The sequence below is a fragment of the Candidozyma pseudohaemuli genome (assembly GCF_003013735.1).
Source record: "Candidozyma pseudohaemuli strain B12108 chromosome Unknown scaffold00013, whole genome shotgun sequence".
Taxonomy (NCBI): Eukaryota; Fungi; Ascomycota; class Pichiomycetes; order Serinales; family Metschnikowiaceae; genus Candidozyma; species Candidozyma pseudohaemuli.
The window spans coordinates 253,266-271,815 of NW_020194447.1; the positions used below are offsets into that span (position 1 = coordinate 253,266).

At 49.6% G+C, this 18,550-nt stretch overlaps 7 protein-coding genes across 7 annotated transcripts; 3 read left to right on the forward strand and 4 right to left on the reverse strand.

Annotated features, from left to right (window-relative positions):
* Position 1: 1 nt before the first annotated feature.
* Positions 2–3,970, reverse strand: C7M61_004293 (uncharacterized protein; the record flags this gene model as incomplete). Its single annotated transcript, XM_024859615.1, has 2 exons — positions 2–1,367; positions 2,631–3,970. 2 exons carry the CDS (start codon positions 3,968–3,970, stop codon positions 2–4), a joined length of 2,706 nt encoding a protein of 901 aa, XP_024712284.1.
* Positions 3,971–5,445: 1,475 nt separating this feature from the next.
* Positions 5,446–6,520, reverse strand: C7M61_004294 (uncharacterized protein; the record flags this gene model as incomplete). Its single annotated transcript, XM_024859616.1, has 2 exons — positions 5,446–5,742; positions 6,500–6,520. 2 exons carry the CDS (start codon positions 6,518–6,520, stop codon positions 5,446–5,448), a joined length of 318 nt encoding a protein of 105 aa, XP_024712285.1.
* Positions 6,521–9,638: 3,118 nt separating this feature from the next.
* C7M61_004295 (uncharacterized protein) lies at positions 9,639–10,940 on the forward strand (the record flags this gene model as incomplete). Its single annotated transcript, XM_024859617.1, has 1 exon — positions 9,639–10,940. The coding sequence occupies one exon, from the start codon at positions 9,639–9,641 to the stop codon at positions 10,938–10,940; it is 1,302 nt and encodes a 433-aa protein (XP_024712286.1).
* A 469-nt stretch (positions 10,941–11,409) lies between these two features.
* On the forward strand, positions 11,410–13,155 carry RET2 (coatomer subunit delta; the record flags this gene model as incomplete). Its single annotated transcript, XM_024859618.1, has 1 exon — positions 11,410–13,155. The coding sequence occupies one exon, from the start codon at positions 11,410–11,412 to the stop codon at positions 13,153–13,155; it is 1,746 nt and encodes a 581-aa protein (XP_024712287.1).
* A 183-nt stretch (positions 13,156–13,338) lies between these two features.
* Positions 13,339–14,385, reverse strand: PDE1 (3',5'-cyclic-nucleotide phosphodiesterase PDE1; the record flags this gene model as incomplete). The annotated part of the gene is made up of 1 exon (XM_024859619.1): positions 13,339–14,385. One exon carries the CDS (start codon positions 14,383–14,385, stop codon positions 13,339–13,341), a length of 1,047 nt encoding a protein of 348 aa, XP_024712288.1.
* Positions 14,386–15,045: 660 nt separating this feature from the next.
* On the reverse strand, positions 15,046–15,864 carry C7M61_004298 (proteasome core particle subunit beta 7; the record flags this gene model as incomplete). The annotated part of the gene is made up of 1 exon (XM_024859620.1): positions 15,046–15,864. The coding sequence occupies one exon, from the start codon at positions 15,862–15,864 to the stop codon at positions 15,046–15,048; it is 819 nt and encodes a 272-aa protein (XP_024712289.1).
* Positions 15,865–17,468: 1,604 nt separating this feature from the next.
* C7M61_004299 (uncharacterized protein) lies at positions 17,469–18,440 on the forward strand (the record flags this gene model as incomplete). Its single annotated transcript, XM_024859621.1, has 1 exon — positions 17,469–18,440. One exon carries the CDS (start codon positions 17,469–17,471, stop codon positions 18,438–18,440), a length of 972 nt encoding a protein of 323 aa, XP_024712290.1.
* Positions 18,441–18,550: the final 110 nt, after the last annotated feature.

The following is an 18,550-nucleotide window of genomic DNA, read 5'->3' on the forward strand; positions in this document are numbered from 1 at the left end:
CCTAGGAGGCCTCGTTTTTCTCCTTGTTCCGCTTGCGGATTGTCTTGGCCCATGCCTTGACGTCTTTATCGTAGACGCCTTCGGGGACGCCCTTGAGGAAACCTTGCTCGTTGGCGAGAAGCTCCTGGGGCGATTTTCTCTTTGCATCGTCCTTCACCAAACAAGACTCGATGAACTCACACAAGTCTGGCTCGTACGGAGCTCCGGTGAGCTTGTTGGTTTTGTTCGAAAGACAAGGTGGGTCCTCGTTGACGATACGCTGAAGCAAGTCCAAGATCCCCTCGGGGCCTGCCGGCTTGGACTGGTCGGCATCGTCGTCTACCCATATGCTCTTACCCGTGGCAAGCTCGTATAGCATGAGACCCATGGACCAAATGTCTGATTTGACGCCGTAGGTGAGACCCTGGATACGCTCAGGCGACATGTAGGTGGAGGTGCCCACAAACGTGTCGGCCATGAGGATGGAATTCGTGAGTTCTCGGCTGACGCCAAAGTCACAGAGCTTGAACTCGCCCTTGTGGGTCATCAACACGTTGGAGGGCTTGATGTCACGGTGGATGATTTTGTGTGTGTTGTAGAGGTACGTTAGGCCGCTGAGGATGGAATACAGCGCCTTTTTGAGCGCTGGAACGGGGAACTGGCCGTTATCGCAGAGCAGAAGGATCTTGTCGAGAGCTCCACAGTTACAGTATTCCATGCATAGCACGATGGAGTTGTTGGGCCGGAGAAAGGCGCCGTAGAACTCGATGATAAACGGCGACCTCACCTCGTGCATTATCCGTAGTTCCCGGATGATCTGGGTCTGAACGTCCTGTTTGCTTTCAATATGAATGATCTTGCGGGCCATGGTTTTCTGCAGCGGCACATGGAGCACCTTCAGCACCACCCCCAGGTTGCCCAGCCCTAAGTCCTTTAAATGGACAAACTTCTCGTCTCTGAGATCGTAGCCCAGCGAGCCGTACGTGGTGGCCACAGGCGACGCCGACCCCCATATAGGCAACTTCTGGTCTCGAGGCGAAGGCGTGTAGACCAGCTTTGTCGGAGAGATGGAGCTGATCACGGTCTGTCTCTTTCGGGTCTGGGGTTCGTCCAGAATGTCTAGCGTTTTCAACGACTCCACGAAATTCAGCTGCGGCTGCTTGGCCTTGTCCAAGTTGAGCAACGGCGCCGGGCGGGTCTTCTTTTTCTGCTGCTGGGCCTTGAGTTTCTGGAATCGGGCCATTTCCAGTGCCAGCACGTCTGCTGGACTTGTAGGAGAAGCTAGCAGAAAAGCAGCAGGTCGGGCTGTGTCCAAGGGAGGCACAGGAGGAAGGTCCTTGTCCCTTGAGGAGAGGGACGTTTGTGACAGGTTGTTCAGCTGCATGGAGCTGGTTTTTTGTTCAAGAGCAACTTTTCGAGAATGTGAGTTGATGGTGAGAGTGCAGGGCGGGCAGCTCGTGGACCGATATAAGGACGGAGGGTGCAGAGGGGATTTCGAACTTTTCTAGAAATTCGGGAATTCTTCTGCAATGCCAATGTTTCTTTTGGTATCCGCGCCGAGTGTGTATTGCTGTGGCGGGGTGTGGTGGTGCTTTTTGGGAAGTAGTACGTTTGGGTGTTGTAGATATAGAATATGGAGTGCGTGTTGTACGGTTAGACAGTATGCCATTGAGCAAATGGGATACCAGGAATGTCTAAAAAAGAGTCTATTAGGCTAGATATCACAGGGCTGACGTGCTGGGAAATTTCCATTACTTATTAGCTGTGGCGTGACAGGGCGTCTATGTACTGTTGTGGCTCTTGTAGAGCGTACTTGTGATGGAACCTGGAAGCCAGAACCACCGGTGGGAAGGGGAATAGGGTCCAAAGCGGGCCGGCTAGAGCTGCCAAGAGTCGCTGGCTCTGCTGAATGTAGCGTTATTTGTTTATCGATGTCTCGCTGATTGTGTGTTTCATAGCAGTATGGTCAACACCAGTAGGCCAAAGAGGGCTGTTTCCTGATTCGACCAATTCTGCGGTCCAAACCAGGCGCCATTGTCCAAAGGGCAAAGCCCACATTAGCACCACTGCAGCTGTAGGATCGTCCTGGGGTACGTTGATCCACGATTAGTCGGCCATAGGCGGCGCATACCACGGTTGGTACCGACAGGAGGCTGTAAGGATCGTTAGAATTTGAATATATTGGGAGAGGCGGGGGTGAGGTGCCAGAGAGCCATGGGGAAGACGAAATAGCCGATGAGTTGTCTTTGGGGGATTTTTGATGGATGTTTGCAGCAATTTGGGGTTTTAAAGAAAAGCGCTTTAAAATAAGCTTTCAAAAGATCGACGTGAAAGGTTGCAGCAGCGAAAAGACCGAAAAATCAGAAAACGTGGACAATTCTCTTTTCATGTCCATCTGACGGTGCAAGTCTGAAATATTCCGATGCTCGATCCACACATCGAAGCCAAACACCACAATTCAAAAAAGCACAATTCCAAAAAGCACACTTCAAAAAGCCATTTCCCAAAGACTTTCAATGGCCGACTGACAACCACCGACAACCCCTCCGCTCATTATCACCAGTTCGCACCTCCACACGGTCCACCATTCACCGGGATTGTCGCTACTTCTCCGACAATGGCACTATTGGAGACGGCCGCGAGCGGAAAACGATGACTGGTTTTGATCCTGAGGCATCTGCATGGGCTGCGGAAGATGTTGCACAGGCTGGCTGTACTGGTAGTAGTCCTGGCCAAGACCCATCTGCTGACCCATCTGGCCCATCTGGCCCATTTGCTGGCCCATTGCCATAGGATAGCCAATGCCCATAGGCGCCTGGGGCTGGAGCAGAGGCATGTTTTGCTGAGGCATGCTCTGGACGTTGTGGTTTTGGAAAACAGGCATCTCCATGCCCAAAGAGCTCTCGGGCTCCAGAGGCAGCAGCAGAGCACCCTTCTTTTTCTTCTGGCGGCACGACGTACACACCTTGTGCTTTCCCTGCTGCGACGGGTCCAACGCCTTGGCGCAACGGTTGCAATTGCCCATGCGCTCCAAGTTGGTTCGTCTGATTTTGTCGTTTTCTCTACACCGCTGGCACACCTTGAACAGGCCCGTCTGGGACCGTCTGTCGCCGTTCTTGTCCCCGATTATCAGCGCACCAATGGGCCCCAGGCAGTGCACACACTTGCCCTGAGCAGCCCTATTGGCCTTTCGGAGCCGTAGCGACTCTCGACACTGTGGACAAAGAACGTAGTTCTGTTCTTCCTCGGAGATGGTTCCACCGCAACGACGACACGCGCCCTGCTTGTCCTTGGTCTTCTTCTGCCACCTTCGGGACCTCTGTCTCTGCAAGTCTCGACAGTGGTGGCACAACTTGTAGATCTTGGGTTCTCCGTCAGGCTTGCCGTCCTTGCCCTTGACGAAGCTCTGCACAAAGTCCTTCTTGCAACGCAGGCACTTGGTGGTGATGGCATGGTGGTCGTTGTCTGTTTCCTCCTTGGAGGCGTTCTTCTGCTGAACATGCAAAGGTGGGATGAGCAGCACGAGCCCGTGGTCCTCCTTTTTCATCGGGCTGTATTCGGACGACGCCGGCTGGCTCGGCAGCTCCGTTTTGTTCAACTGAGGCACGTACCCGCCCGGGTAGCCGTAGAGTCCTCGCATGCGGTTGTTTTGCAAGTCTCTCACCAGTGACATGGCGTCCTGAGGTACACAGCGCGGGTCGTCCATATTGCCTGAGTAAGGCATCTGCGCCGGAAAAGAAGGGAAAAACTGGGGTTGGAGGGGCGGGTTTTGGAGATGTGGGGGAAGCGGGAGCTGGTGATTTGGCGGGTTGGGATGTCCTGCTGCCATGTTGACGCCGTTTTGGAGATTCTGTGGTGGGGCACCGTTTGACTGTGGGGCGCCCTGTGGTGCATTTAGTTCGGGAGGGTAGAACTTGTCCATGGGCTGGTAATCCTGGTTTGGCACCAGGTAGCCCTGTTTGATATTGTCTGCCTCCACGAACTGGTCCATGATAAGGGGAGATTGAGGAAAGGGTGGTTGGGGTTGCAGAGCGGTGATCTAGAGGCGATCGAGGAGGCGGTGATGGATGGAAGCTGGAGAAGGGGATCGCGTCCCATAGATGTGGGTTGGGATTTGCTGGGAACGGGCTCTTTAAATGGAACCGTAAGAAAAAAAAAAAAAAAAAAATTCAGACAGCATCTTATCCGCCGGCGCTGCGATATCTGTAGCTGGGTCGGTGCTGTGCGTCTGTATGTATTCATGTGCTGCAACCCTGCAGACGCATACCCTCGGAATGGGCAGCGAAGGCGGTGGGTTTGTGAGCGATCTACTGGGCGAAAGCTGGTGGAAATTGCACCGTTGGAGTCGTCGTACCCGGCAGAACATAGATATCTCTTTTAAAAAGTTCTGGTATCTCGCTACGAGGAAAAACGGCTCCATGCAGCCGTGCATACGCGTGCAGATGTGGAGGCCCGCGTGCATGGCCCGGTTGCCCTAACCACAGACATGCAAACTAGTCCATGTACCGTTGCTAGAATCAGGACCCTGGCGACCAATTGGGTACTGGTCTGGCCCTCTCGAATTAGACCTTCTATATTGGAAACGGGGTGTTTGCGGCGTATGCACGGGGTTTCTTGTTTACGCCATTTCCATTAATCTGCTCAATCAACGTCCTTTCCCTCTCCAAAACTTGTTGGGATGTGTTGCGTGGAGGGTTTCTTTGCATGGACCGGCCTCTAGGCTTTGTTCCATAAGCCCTTGTTTTGTTTCTCCCACTGGGCTGAAGCGCCGCCTCCTCTTTCCTTCTTCCTTGGCAGTAGCATTTGTATGGCTGCGAACTGAATACTTCCGTCCACTTCCCCAGTTGCAATTCCGTGGTGGGTCTAGGGTCACCAGCAACATAAATAGGTGGAGATTCGGCAGCGCAGGGCTGGTAAAGGAGGGGTCCACGGCGTTGGATGACTCTGAGCTCTTGCTGTGGCGATGTGGATTTGTCTGTCTTTTGGTTTGTGAGATTACGAAGGGGAGTCATTCGGAGGGGATGGCATGGAGGGGGGACTTGGTCTGACGCCTGGGGGAACAATACGGTGGGCTGTGGAAGCCGCTGGAGAAGACGGGGAGATTGGCCAATGGAGGCTTACGCCTATTAATGGAATGATGGCAGGTCTGGATTGGCTACGGAGCCCGTATTGGATTGGGTGATTTGGTATCCAGTGTCGCTGTGGTCGTCTCTTCAAAATAATTTGAAACAACATCATCACCTTCACTTTTCGCCGGGAGCCCTTGCCTAGGACTACCTGGGAGCCTACACATCTGTATGTACATGTCCCATTGCTATTTACATTCATTGACGTTCTCCGTCGATCGCCGTTGACCGAAGAAAGCGCTTATCACTAAATTATCGTCCATTTACCGTCCTGGCCCAGTCCATCAAAGACCTCCATTCGATGACCCCCAGACCATCAAAACCCCCTCAACGACCTCTCCTAGAGCCAGTTACGCTTCGAGTAGATCTGCACCACCTCGCCCAAACGGTACATGCCCAAGGCCACAAGACCAATGCCCACGCCACGAACTCCCCTCTGGAACCAGATCGGGTGTTTTCTCAAGTCCACCGTGCCGTTCTTGCCTTTGAAAGGAAGCGACAGCAAAAAGTAGCCTCCTCCACCCAAACAAACCACCAGCTGCACAGCCGTGCACCCGAGGCACTCCTCGTCGCCGAGCAGGCGGGAGGGCGGCGGATTGAAGACGTTGATGATGTTGGACATGAAGAAAAGGGTGTACTAGTGGTGTGTGGTGATGCTGATGGCGATGGGCCCATACGCAGGCCCCAGGGAGACGCCAGGGAAACGAAGCCAGACGAAGGCAGGGAAATTAAGCCAGGAAGCAGACGGTTGAATGGTGATTTTAGTCAATTTCCTTTGTGAACGTTTTTTAAAGACCACTCAGTTTGAGCTATTTTGCTGCCTCCATTAGGCCTGATGCACTGGACTGGCTGCGAAATCGCAATGGCTGCAAACGAAGCCTAGGATTTAACTAAACGACTGAACGATTCCACCAACGGCCCAGCCGGATCAAAATTACCAGCCAATGAAAAACACCTCTTCTGGTTCAGGCTCCGCGTGGGGGCGGGACCCCATACCCCACGGAACCCCCACCCATGTCGTTTAACCGTTTGACGTCTCCGTCACACGCCATTGTCAAACCATATCTACGTCTGTCAAAGCTCCGCCGTTGTGAAGCCCATGGTTCGATTTAACCGAAGCTTTTAGCCAGTGCACCGAGTAGCCAGTGCTCTGCTCCAGTGCCTAGCAGTCTGGCCAGTGCTCAAGCCAAGACTTTCTTGCGTCAACCAGCCACCACAACACGACGACTCAGCCTGGAACAAAGAGCACGTTGGTGTCACGGTCCCGGGGCCGAAACCAGCAAAACCAGCTTTCACCAAATTCAACAAAAAACTGACATTCACAAAATGCCATTCATTTCAAGTTCCCTTGGCCTGGATCCACCTGCTGGATTAGTCGGTCTGGGGAAACAGACTGCGTAACCTTCCGTAACCATGGTTTGCAGCTACCCTCGAAAGTCGGACCCTTCCGCGGCTAAAGTGGCTCTTGGGGCATGAACGAAAAACACCTCCACCCGGTGGTTACAAATTGGCAAATGTGACTTTTTTTTTTTGAATACACCACTTTCTTTGTCACAGCGGCGCATGGACACCTGCTGCGGCCCGCCTCTCAAGGCCAAGCCGGTGTATGCCCAGCCTTTCCCGTCGTAACTTTCCAACTCTTCTCTTGCGCAGCCACTTTCGAGGGTGCCGTCTGCATTTTCTTCTTGCGCTTGCTGCACAGCGTTACATTGCTCGAGGCTGGTGAAGCAGCGGTTTCACGACAAGCAAAAACAGAGATCTTGGGTGAGGTTTTGGGCTGTTCCTTACATTTCAGCCAAAATAGCTCTCCTCGCTCTACCACTGAAATATTATTTTTGCATCGCACCCGGTCTAACTGACGCACCCTGCGCGAGGCCTGTCAGTGAAGCTCGCACCTCAGCCTTGCCATGTTACATTTGAAGCTGCGGTAACGTAGAAACCAGTGATAAGAAAAAAAAAAAAAAAACGTATTCTGCTGCACCCACGCCGTATTCGCTGCGTGACCGCACGGCGGTGCCTCAGAAACACCCTACGCTGTTGCCAGGTGCTGCCATGCACCCACCGCTTCCATTAATCCTCCAACAATAGCGGTCACTGGCGTTTCTCCTGGCAACCAACCAGACTCTCTTTGTTGTGGACCGGAGCCCGTGCGGTTGCGTCTGCAACACTGTGGGCCGTTGTCAAGGGAACTGAGGCTTTGGGTGCAAAAGGACGCCCTTCGATTCTTGCTGTGTGGCCCGCAATTGCCTGTTCCAGACTGTGGACCACCCCTAAGCCCAGAATCGAAATCTATTCCATCGTAAGCCTTGTTGAACGCTTCGGTTATGAGTGCGGTCGCGTGCATTCTCTTGCTCCTGTGAATACCCTCGGTGGAAGCACCCTGCGTCTCGCTTGGTTTCAATACCAAAATAAAGAAAGTGGTGGACCACGGTTTGGTTCCCGAGGCTCTTTCTCGCTTCGGTCGCCTCCCATCTGGAGCTCTGGCCAGATAAGCGAATTACGGGAAATCTCCAGAATTGTCTTGGTCTACGCTGTGGTTTTGTGCCATTTTTGGTACCACCACTTTTTGCGTCAACATGCGGTCCGCTTTTGGGGTCTCCCCGTGCATCAGAAACACCTTTCAATTATCAGAAGATGCCCCGACAATTCCCCCTTTTTAACGCTCGTGACTTGTCTCGCCAATTGACTAATAATTAGTTGTTCTGCGCCGCTCGTCCGTTCCTTCCTCAAACGCAAAATAAGCTCTGCAAACCCTGATTCACCGCTGTTTTTCTTTCCCACGTTCAAAACCTTCTCTCCGTCACTTTCGACTCCACTCCGAGGATGTGCTGTCCGTTTTGCCGCCGCTGGTCCTTGCCGAGCCTCATGTGGCCCACATGTGGTAAATGGTAAATTTCGTCCTGGACTCTTGTCCCTGCGTCTGTGTACCCCGAGAGCAGGTTTGTGGCGTTTTCCCTAGTGCATTTTGTTATGTTTGGTTATGAATTCCCTCCGGGCGCAGGGTCTTTCGTGGTCTGTTGGCTTCCCATGTGAATTGCCCGGACTTTACTTTTTGTGTTTAGGCTTCCTCACTCATTGTGTTTCCTTATCGTCACCTGTTTGTCTTATGTATGGAAAAAGCTTTGTAAGCTTTCGGCTAGCTTAACAATGTCGATCTTAGGGTATTGACACTCGGACTTTCGGCGGGCTTTTGGCGGAGTTTTAGCTTTAGCCGCAAGACTGAGCGTCTGAGGTGGAAAGTGGTGCCCCTTTCTCGGGACACAGGTTAAACTCAATTGCAAATTGAAATAAAAGAAAGAAAGGTGGTTTTTGATATCAATTGAAGCTTAAGGAAAGATCAATCTGCTCAATTGAGAAGGCAGACATGTTTCCTTGCTTCTTATGATACCACGCAGCTGGAAGTGATATCGCTCAAGCTTGAACTGGTGAGACAGCATCAGCGAACTCACTGATACAAACATGGGTACTTGCACCAGCCTTGTATTCTTTATTGGGTGATTATTTTCCAAACATCATTGGCAAGACATTCACTGTGAAACACAACTGATATCGCTTCTAAATACCAATTGGCAAGGTTCATCCTTGGAATGCTCTAAGGAAGTTTTCGGAAGGTTAACGAATTTTCATGAAAATCTTTTCAAGTCAGCCAGTTGGCTATCGGACGGGATCAGCCGTCAAGTACTTCAGGTGCCATGATGTTAGTCACTTCTTTCAAGTCTGAATGGCAATTCCAACCAAAGAAAATATTATATCCGGAGAACGCAAGGTCCGCCAGAGTTTAAATAATCCACGTTTCCCCGAACCTGATTTCTTTTGCTCATGTACGGAAAATGACCTCAGTGGCCCTACGAGAAAGGCGGTTGGGGCTTATGAAGCGTCTATCATATTTCTTTTAACCCTCTCAATTACAGGATCCTTCGACACTCCGTAGAGAGACCTTCAGGGGATCTTGTGATTCCGAATTGTCTAGAGGCTTACGGCATTTTCAAAAACGCCTTCAAATAATCGAAGACAAGACCTCAAAGAAATCACCAACCCAGTTGAACTACACATCAGATAAGGTTAAAGTAGTGAGCCCTCTTTTCTCGATTCATGGTTCAGTAAGTAGCTATCACCGTTTGACTAACATATTTATTTCGGAAAAGTTCAAAAAAACTCACACATTTTACAGTTTTTCAATCACTCGAAATAAACCTATAATCCAAATTCGAAAGCTCCCCAAATGTCACTCCACCAGCGCCTTCCTCAGAAAACACACCTACACAAGCTCCCAAAAGTACCAGGTTTTCGCAGCCATTCCAACTTTGCACCCGTACCTCCCAGGTATTACATAGAATCGAGAGATCTCCAGATCTAATCGGTATGCTTGCCAGAACGCTAAAAACACAATTAAGGCAGGTTAAGCCCGGCAGAGTGCCACTTGCTCGGAGCTTTCCGAGAATCCGCCTCCAAAGGAACGTTCACTATAATCAATACCCCCATCTTCCCGATGTGAATCAGCCTTCCAGATTCAAGAAGCTGCTTTACTTCACCATGGCCTTGGTCACGGTGGGAACCTTTGCATACTATTTCTTCTGGCCCAAACACACTTTTCCGCTGCTGGTGGCGAAGATCTTACGAAAGGGCCTTTGGGCTGAGTCCAATAAGGGTGATGCCGATTGGGAACTAGCCTTGAAGCATTATTTGGAGGCGTTAGCTGAATGTGACAAGTTGGGTATGGACAGGTTGAGCGACGAGTACACTGGAATCCAATTGAAAATCGCCGAGATGTACGAGCGCTTGGGTATGGACGACGATGTGGTTTTCATGCTTACAGAACTCAACACCCACTACTTGCTAGTGCTTACAGCACCTCCAGACTCTGAATACGGTCAGAAGATCAAGTCGCAATTCCACCGTGAACACTTGATCCAGAGAGCATTGCGGACAATTTTGAAAGCTGCAGACTTCATGGATAGCATGCCACAGGTTTTGAGAGCCTCGCTTTTCGCCAATTACGTCGTGGCTCATGATAACATAGCGCTGAAGATGGCGGGTGACGTTGTTGCTGCCGCTGTATCAGAAAACAAGGAGTTCGAGAAGCTCAAGGAACGTTTGCCATTTGAAAGTAATCCAGACGCCTTCTACCCATATGCCGAGGAGTACTTCGCTTTGTGTGATCTCTTGGCAATTCACAGCTACCAGGTTGGCGACCTTGAAACTGCACTTTGGGCAAGAATGCAACTGACGACGGATATGATGGCTGCCAACATGGCACCAGATAAGTTGATGCTCTCGCAGTGCAACACGGCCTCGGCGCTTTATATGGTGATGGAGAAAAGAGAGGCAGCGCTTCACCAATTGCAAAAAATCTGGGCTGAGAATGCCGGTGTTTCTGCTGAATCATGGAAAAACAGGTCCAAATTGGGCGCTGACGAAAAAGCTGCGCTTGAGAAGAAGGTCTACGCCCACTTGACCGAGGAGGACATCAAGTCACGTAACCACCTTGAGGATTCCATAAAGCAGCTTACTGAAACTGCTCTTATGACATACAAGGCCGTGGCAACCGGCTGTGACAATATCCCCATCTCGGCTACGTACCCTGAGATCAAAGAAACTGCATCGCTTGCCACCTACGGTATGGGAGTGATCCAGCTTCACACAGGTAAGCTAGATGATGCAGAGCGTCTTCTTCGAGAGGCTCGTGTGAGGGCGAGAAAAGCGGACTACCAGATGTTGATGCCTGAAATCGAGCTGGAGATGGAGAAGTTGAAGAAGGAAAGAGCTCTCCGTGCCTCGACACCTCAAACGTCGCAGCCCCAGGAGATTTCGTCTCTGGTTGCTGTGCTGGAGTAAGGTGGAATGGCTTTTAAGGTTTGATAGAGTATATAGGGTGAGCGGTTTGTCGTTCTGAATAACAAAAGTACTTCGGGATTTTAAAGCTTTAAGTAAGTTCAGCGTGCCAAACTAGACATATCATCAGTTCGCCGAAATGGTGATCTTGAAATCTTGGACTTCGACTGGTGATAAAATGGAAATTTTCGCAGCCATTTATAGTCAAGAGCATAATAGGCTGTCCCTCAATTCTTCCGGAATCAACATAATGTGTACTTTCACAAACGCCTACAGCAATTACTTCCACAAGTTCATACAACAAATGATATTAGACCTTTTGTTCTTCACTCATTTTGACACACCTATTATTAACTCCCCCTCACACAACCATTCACTACGGCACTTTTGAACCGCGCACGCCGCAGATTGGGTGCGTGTCAAAAAAACAGTACTTTCAAGATCAACTCAAACCGAGCTATCTCAATTCATCATGGTCGTCCTAGCAGCTTGTATATGTACCCATGGTGGCAAAGCGCTCCTTTCGAGGCTGTTCAGACACATTGACAAGGACAGAATCACGGCGCTTTTGGCCAACTTTCCAGGACTTCTTTCTCAACTGGGATCTCAAAACACCACCGTGGAGGACGAATCCGTCAGATACGTGTACCAGCCGTTGGAAGAATTCTACGTGGTTGTTTTGACCAACAAACAGCTGAACATCTTACAAGATATCGACACGTTGCACCTTTTTGTATCTGTTGTGCTGAATGTGGTGAGAAGTATCGATGAAAAAGAGTTGCTAGACAATGCTTTCGAGATCTTGTCGGCCTTCGACGAGATCGCCACATTGGGCTACAAGGAAAAGCTCACCTTGTCCCAGGTTCAAACGTACTTGGAAATGGACTCGCACGAGGAGAAGATCCAGGAGATCATCGAGAGAAACAAGGAGTTAGAGGCGATTGAGGAGCGCAGAAGAAGAGCAAAGGAGATCCAGCGTAAAGAGCTTGCTCGTAAAAATATGGAACAGCAACAGCTGGCGATGTTCGGATCCCAATCGGCCGCCGCTGCCGCTGCTGCCAACAATGTCACTTACGGTTACCCTACCAACAACACGCCCTCATATGACACTAGCGCTCATGTTGAAAGTGACGTAGGTGGCGGAGCTCCAGACTTGTTGTCCAGAAAATTGGGTGCTTCCAGCGGCGCTGGCTTGCAATTGGGCAAGAAGGCAGGCAAGGTTGCCCACCACGACCCCCACTCTCAGCCATTGCTCACCACAAACACTCCATTCGCTGGTGGTGCCTCTTTGGTTTCCGATCTTGTGAAGCCCGCTCAGGAAACCGCACAAGCACCTGTGGCATCCAGAGCTGCCGCTGCAGCATCTCCAGCCATCCAGTCAGACTTTGCTTCTGCAACTGCCTCACCTGCTCCTCAAAGTACCTCCAAGCCTCACAATGATGGTATATTACTCACAGTCACCGAGAAGGTTACCGCTGACATCTCTCGTGAGGGCTCAGTTGTCACGTCAGAAGTGAAGGGTGACTTGCTGTTGCGTATCAACGACCCTCTGCTTGCCAAGTGTAAGATCCTATTAAAGACAGGTTCTGTCCAGGGTATTCAGTACAAAACACATCCTAAGGTGGACAGAGCCTTGTTCAACAGACTGAGTGTCATTGCCATGACCGACAAGTCCAAGCCATTCCCTAGTAACGACCAGAGCTCGGGTGTGTTGCGTTGGAGAGCCACTGAAAGCTCCAGTGACCACATGGTCCCTCTTTTGGTGACCGCATGGGTTGGCGTGAACGATGGTGTTGCTGACGTCACATTGGAGTACGAAATTCCTCAAAGCTTCATTGATTCTCATCCTTCCCAGGAAAGCATTGACAACGTCCGTATAATTTTGCCAATAGAGCTGGACGATGTCCTGCTAGAAGATGAGAGTGGTGCGCTGGTGAGCTACGAGAACACTGAGGGCGGCGTTGTCTTCGAGTTGGCTCTGATCCCTCTCGACAACCCTCTGGGTACTTTCCAATTCTCCATTCCCGCTGTTGACGAAGACTCTTTGTTCCCTATCCTGGTGGACATTGAGGTTCATAGAACCGAGGGCGTTACGGAAGCCGACGTCGCTTTCGGAAAAGTGCAGGTGTTGGACGTTACCACTGCCGATGAGGACGAGGCATCCTTGCCATTTACTTTGCATCTGAATGTTGTCACGGAGCTGTACACGGTGCAGTAAAAATACTACCAGGGAAAATAGATAGCAGCTAAGAAGTCAAAAGAAAAATGCTACCAAGGGTAGGATACTTATACGTGTAGTGGGGACGAGCGAAATTGGTGCCATCTACGAGATATTTCATTGACGTTGGTAAACCTTCTATGCCAATTTATTCATGCTATGTGTTGTGCAAGATATGCAAGCCTATATCGTTACCGAAAGACCACTCAATGCCATGGAGAAACGGACGCCTAGTCCGCTTTGTTTCGCCAAGTCCCGAAGCTCTTGTAATACCTGCTTTCTAGGATCTAGGGCACCTGGGGTGTCTTTCACATGTGTGACTATGACGTTGAAACCATCCAATGACTTGGAGGAGAAAGCCAGGAGGACCTCAAGTTCTCCTATTAGATGCTGGGGCATCAAATGGCCGTAAAGCTCTGCTGGTTCTTTCTGAGTAGCCATGGAGCACTCCAATACAATAGCCTTGAGCGACCCGTCAGCAATAAATGGAGCCACTTTGAGCCATATTTGGCGATTGTACTCCTTGCCCAGGTTGCTGTCTGCTTCAAAATCCCCGAAAACGAGAAGTCGGCTATCAGACGGTATATGATGTATAAGGTATGCCAGGGACAAGTAAGGCACGGGACCGTTATCTGACTGGGTCACGCCGTGCTGGAGCTCGAACATGGTGACTTTGTAAATGCCGTTGTTTGTGGTGAAAGGGGACTTTGCTGCGACAGGAGCCAATGCAAACGTCCCCAACGATATCATGTCAGGCCACACTTTCCCATTGAAGATATGCTTTTTGAGGGTATCTGCGGTGAATTGGGAGCCGTAAACGGTGAGACCGTTATTTTTAAAATCCACTTCTGCCAGATTGAGCACCAACGCCGCTATGTGGTCGAGGTGGGGGTGGGTTAGGAGAACCGTGGGGACACACAGCATGACACGCTTCAGACTGCCAAAAGCGTTCTCTGACAAGTCTGCAAAAGGAAAACACGGCTTGAGCTCCACGTAGTCCTCGATTTTGCCACAATCTCCATACAAACGAAGCAACCGTGACGGGCTCTGCTTATCAGCTATGAGTTCCGCCAACAGTAGGTATCCAGAACCTGCGTCAATCTGCAAAAGAGGCAGATTGGCTGGCGAGATTGCAGAGTACTCAACGCCGTGAGGCTTCACCAATAAGGCACATGTACTGGCCTCAATGGGCCCACCCAGGGTGCCCAAAAAGGTGATATCAAAAGACATGGTAGTATGGGTAGATAAACGAGGTTACAGGCAAAATGTGCAGGCCCTGATAAGCGTTGGGCTCTGATAAATAAGCGTGTGGGGGCTGGAGGGCCGTGGTTTTTTGGGTAGTAGTAGTTTCACGATGGAAAAGTGTATTTGTCTGATTTTTTGTGTTTGGAAGTGTGGGCACGGCTGTTATCTCATATATAGACTGTGCAGCAGCTGTAGGTCTAAAGTGGGGCACGAAAAGAAGTGGGTGCGAAAGGATCTGGATTTTCCAATGAGACAAGATCTGCTTTCATTGTCTCTTTCTTTTTAATATAAAGCTTCTGCCTGCTTGTTTCTAATTGGTCTACTTGGAGACAAGCCACAAAGTTGGGAGGATGGCTCGTTTAGGTTTACCGCATGCCAGGTCCTTCCAGATATAGTAATAGCGGTGCAGTGGGATAAAGTTGAGACATGGTTCTTAACGGAGCAACGGTGGATGAATTCTTCGATTGTGAAATAAAGTTTGAGATTTGTGGCACCGGCTAAGTTTCATAACCTCGATTAAGGAGTTCATCTATAACCCGTATCCCAAGATTCATCGTCAACTTGACAGGTTAACAGCAGCCGGTGACAATGGCGTGCTGCAATTCCGCCTCCTACAATTCCGTCGCTTATTATCGTTCCATTCATCTATAGCTGTTTGCTGCCGTAACCAATGATCTTCTCCGCAAACTTCCAGCTCTGGTTCTCCACCTTCACGCCCTTCTCGAACTTCAAGTCCACCTTGCCGTCCTCGACCGTCAACACAACCAAGGAGAACTTGTCGCCCGCACGTGCGTCTCTATAGTAAAGCACTCTCATGGAGTTGAGCATGGCCTCGCGAGCCTCTTCCTCGGTCACCTTCTCGAAGTCCAGATCATATGGCACCAACTTTCTCAACAATGGGATGGCCAAGTGGGAGCCGAAACCCGTGGCAAGAGCCAGCGCACCGTATGCAACACCCAAAAGGTCAACGTATCTCATAAATGGCGTTCTGTCGTCGTTAAAGCCTGCCACAATGACAGCGTTCCACAAGGGGTCCATCTTCAGCCTTCTGTTGTACAAAAGACGGGTCAAGTACTCGTGCACGTGTGGAGCACGCAAGTTGTGGCCACCGTCGGTATCATAGATCTCCTCTTCGGTTTCCAATTGGTGCAAGAGTCTCTCGATATGCTGTAAGTCAGAGATGTCACCGGAGATTCCCACAATGGTTTCCTTGCCCACACGAATCAAACGCTCAATGTTGCTGAATCTGAGAAGAGAGCCGTAGGAACCCATATTGTCGGCGGCAATGGCCACACCATTCTTGAACTTGAGCCCCAAAACAGAGGTACCAGTGATAATCGGTTGTTGAGTGTGTGCCGTTGGAATATCGGATGCCTCCTTGACGCCAGCAGAGGCTATAGCATGGTTGTAGGCGCCGTAGACTTCGTCACGTGGTCTGCCCCAGGCAAACGGATCGTGGTTCATGATAAGTTGGTTGAGAAGTACTATGTAGTTGTAGTTGAGAGTGGCGAGGCATAATCGCCAGGTCGCACCCGTACCTCCGGCAATAAGGTAGGAGGTGTTTCGTAAGGAAGAAGACAGATATTTTTATTTGATATGATAATTTGAAGTGTAGATTTCTTGGATGTTGCGATTTCGATTCTTGAGGGTTGGAGTTGTGTCTTTTGATCGGGATCGTTGGCTGCGAAACATGCTATAGAGAGCAAGTGGAAGGACAGTGGACAGATTAGAAGGTTATTGGATTGATGTAAGTCAATTCGACGATTTCTAGCTAAATTGATTTGGCTTGTCTGGATGATTTTGTTTCTTTCAGTTATATCACTGATTCACTTTTAGTTGTGAGTACCTCGGTAGGCTTGTATGACAAGCCGGTAGCTTATAGGGTAAAGGGAATTGCCAGAAAAGAAATGCAATCGATCGAAATGCAATTTTTCATTCCATAAAACGCCGTTCTTTGAATCTTAAAGAAGATTGACCAAATTGTGCTATCGTGGTGAATTCGATGCTCAACCACTACATTCGCAACGGATGTATCGGACTGAAGTCCCTTCCAATTTCAGATCAAAATCCATTCAAAATCCATTCAAAATTCAAGGTACTCAAGATCCAAGGCAAAACCAATCAATGATGCCAAAGCTGGATGGCCTCTCCCCATCCAGGTTGTATACATGGTCCAATCAGCTTCAACCATATCCAATACACTCAGTCACCTCCACACCAACCAAATCCTGGTCTACATCACTTCCTTTCTATTGTTTATTACTATGCATTGCTTCGTCTAGAAGACAAGCTCGGCTCCTCCACTGTCGATCTGATCAACCTCCGAAGCACTTGGAGGCAGGTATCTGAATCTCTTGGACAACTCACATCTCAAGAGAACCTCGCCCTCCTTAAGCTCAATAGGCTTAAGAGGAGCAGATCCGCTTGAGCTGCCTCCCTGAGGCAATCTGCCGTTTGGAGCACAAGGGTGGGGTTGTGGTTTGCTAGACTGAGCAGCTAGGAGTTAGTACAAATTGAATGGAAATATCAGAAATTCACATACCGTGTGGGTGGGGGCCACCGACAAACTTTATGAGGGGAACGTGCTTCAACAAGGCAACCGACTGTCTCATGGTGGATTTCTGGAGATGAGAAGTAGATTATACTTGAAGACGGTTGGCCCCGGCGGTTTATGGGTGCGCGTATGCAGGGCCGACTGACTCCGAGAGACCCAGGAAGTCACCGAAGCGGATGGGAAATGGAGGGAGGTGGACTGGTTTTTGGATTTAAGATAAGGCATTTGTTTCTATAGATCGTGTTGTTGAAATCGGCTGCAATGGAACGGACGCTTGACGAATTCTACCATGGAGGTGAAACAGGTTCCGGATCCAGCTACCAGTGCAGCTTTTAAGCTTCAAACAGCACGTTGCATTTTTCGTTCTTTGTCGAGTACACTGGTGACTAAACCATGCCTTTTTCTGACATCAAACTATTTTTTCAGATCCGTTGTTCCATTTTTGTGATGCACGGACTATCTCGTAAATACACCTCCTCTGTGGATTTCGCAGCCATTTCACAAACCTACTACAATGAAGTTCGTCGAATTGCCCGATTGCATTCTCGACAGAATCGGCTATTTCATCCTTGAAGAGGAGAAAGAGCTAACACTGCTTCACAATCTCCGCCTGACTTGCAGGCGCCTAAACAAACACTTCTCCATCTTTCTCTATACTTCGCTACCTGTTGTATTGACAGAAAAGTCGGGAGGAAGATATGAGTGGCTGGGGAAGAAGGAAACCTTCAATGAGTTCGATTGTTCACTTGTACGTGACCTTCAGATCTACCGATTCACCCAATTTCATCTTCCTCAGGAGAGTCTTGTCAGATTGCGGTTCTTGACTATTGAGGCCTTGGATCTATCCTTCCTTTGTCAACTTCCAGATATCCCGGAGCTCTGCTCTCTTTCTGTCATTTACAACCACAGGCGGCTTAGAAAAAAGAAGGTATTTGGCTGGGAACATGATTTGGAGCAAGTAATCAGCGAGGCAGAATTCCCCAGATTGGAGGTGCTCAGAATCTCCTCTAAGAAACCAAAAGTCAATGTGCCATACAAGAATTTGTTCACTTCTGAGAAAAGAAGCCCCCAGAACATCAATGACTATGAAAGGCAGTTCTCGTCAGAAAAACGTGTGGAAAAGTACCAACGGAAACAACGAAAGCACCACAGTCTTGGACGAATGTTCTTCATGCTCATGGAAAAGTGCAAAGGCTCGTTGAAAGCTGTGGAGGTCTTGGGGCTTGATTTCTCTTTTGTCATGGCTCGGGAGCGTACCATCAAATTCGGGAATCCAGCCACCATCATCCTCAACAACCCGTCCATTATACATGCGTATTCATGGATGCCACGAGTGTCTGCCAAAAGGCGTTTGAATGTCTTGATTGAAGATTGCTCCACCAACGCTGTTCATGTTACGGTGAAGAAAAAAAACCAGGATCCAGTGAATATGGTCAAGACAGCTTCTCTTCTACAGCAGGTCAGAGGCTCCATAAGCAATTGGTAGTCTAGATGGGGCTACATGAATGAAATGAATTGAATTGAAGAGAAGAGAAGTAAGAAATAGATGTAGACTCGTGTATTGTATCTTGATCCGGAATCCTTGTTCTTAGAAAG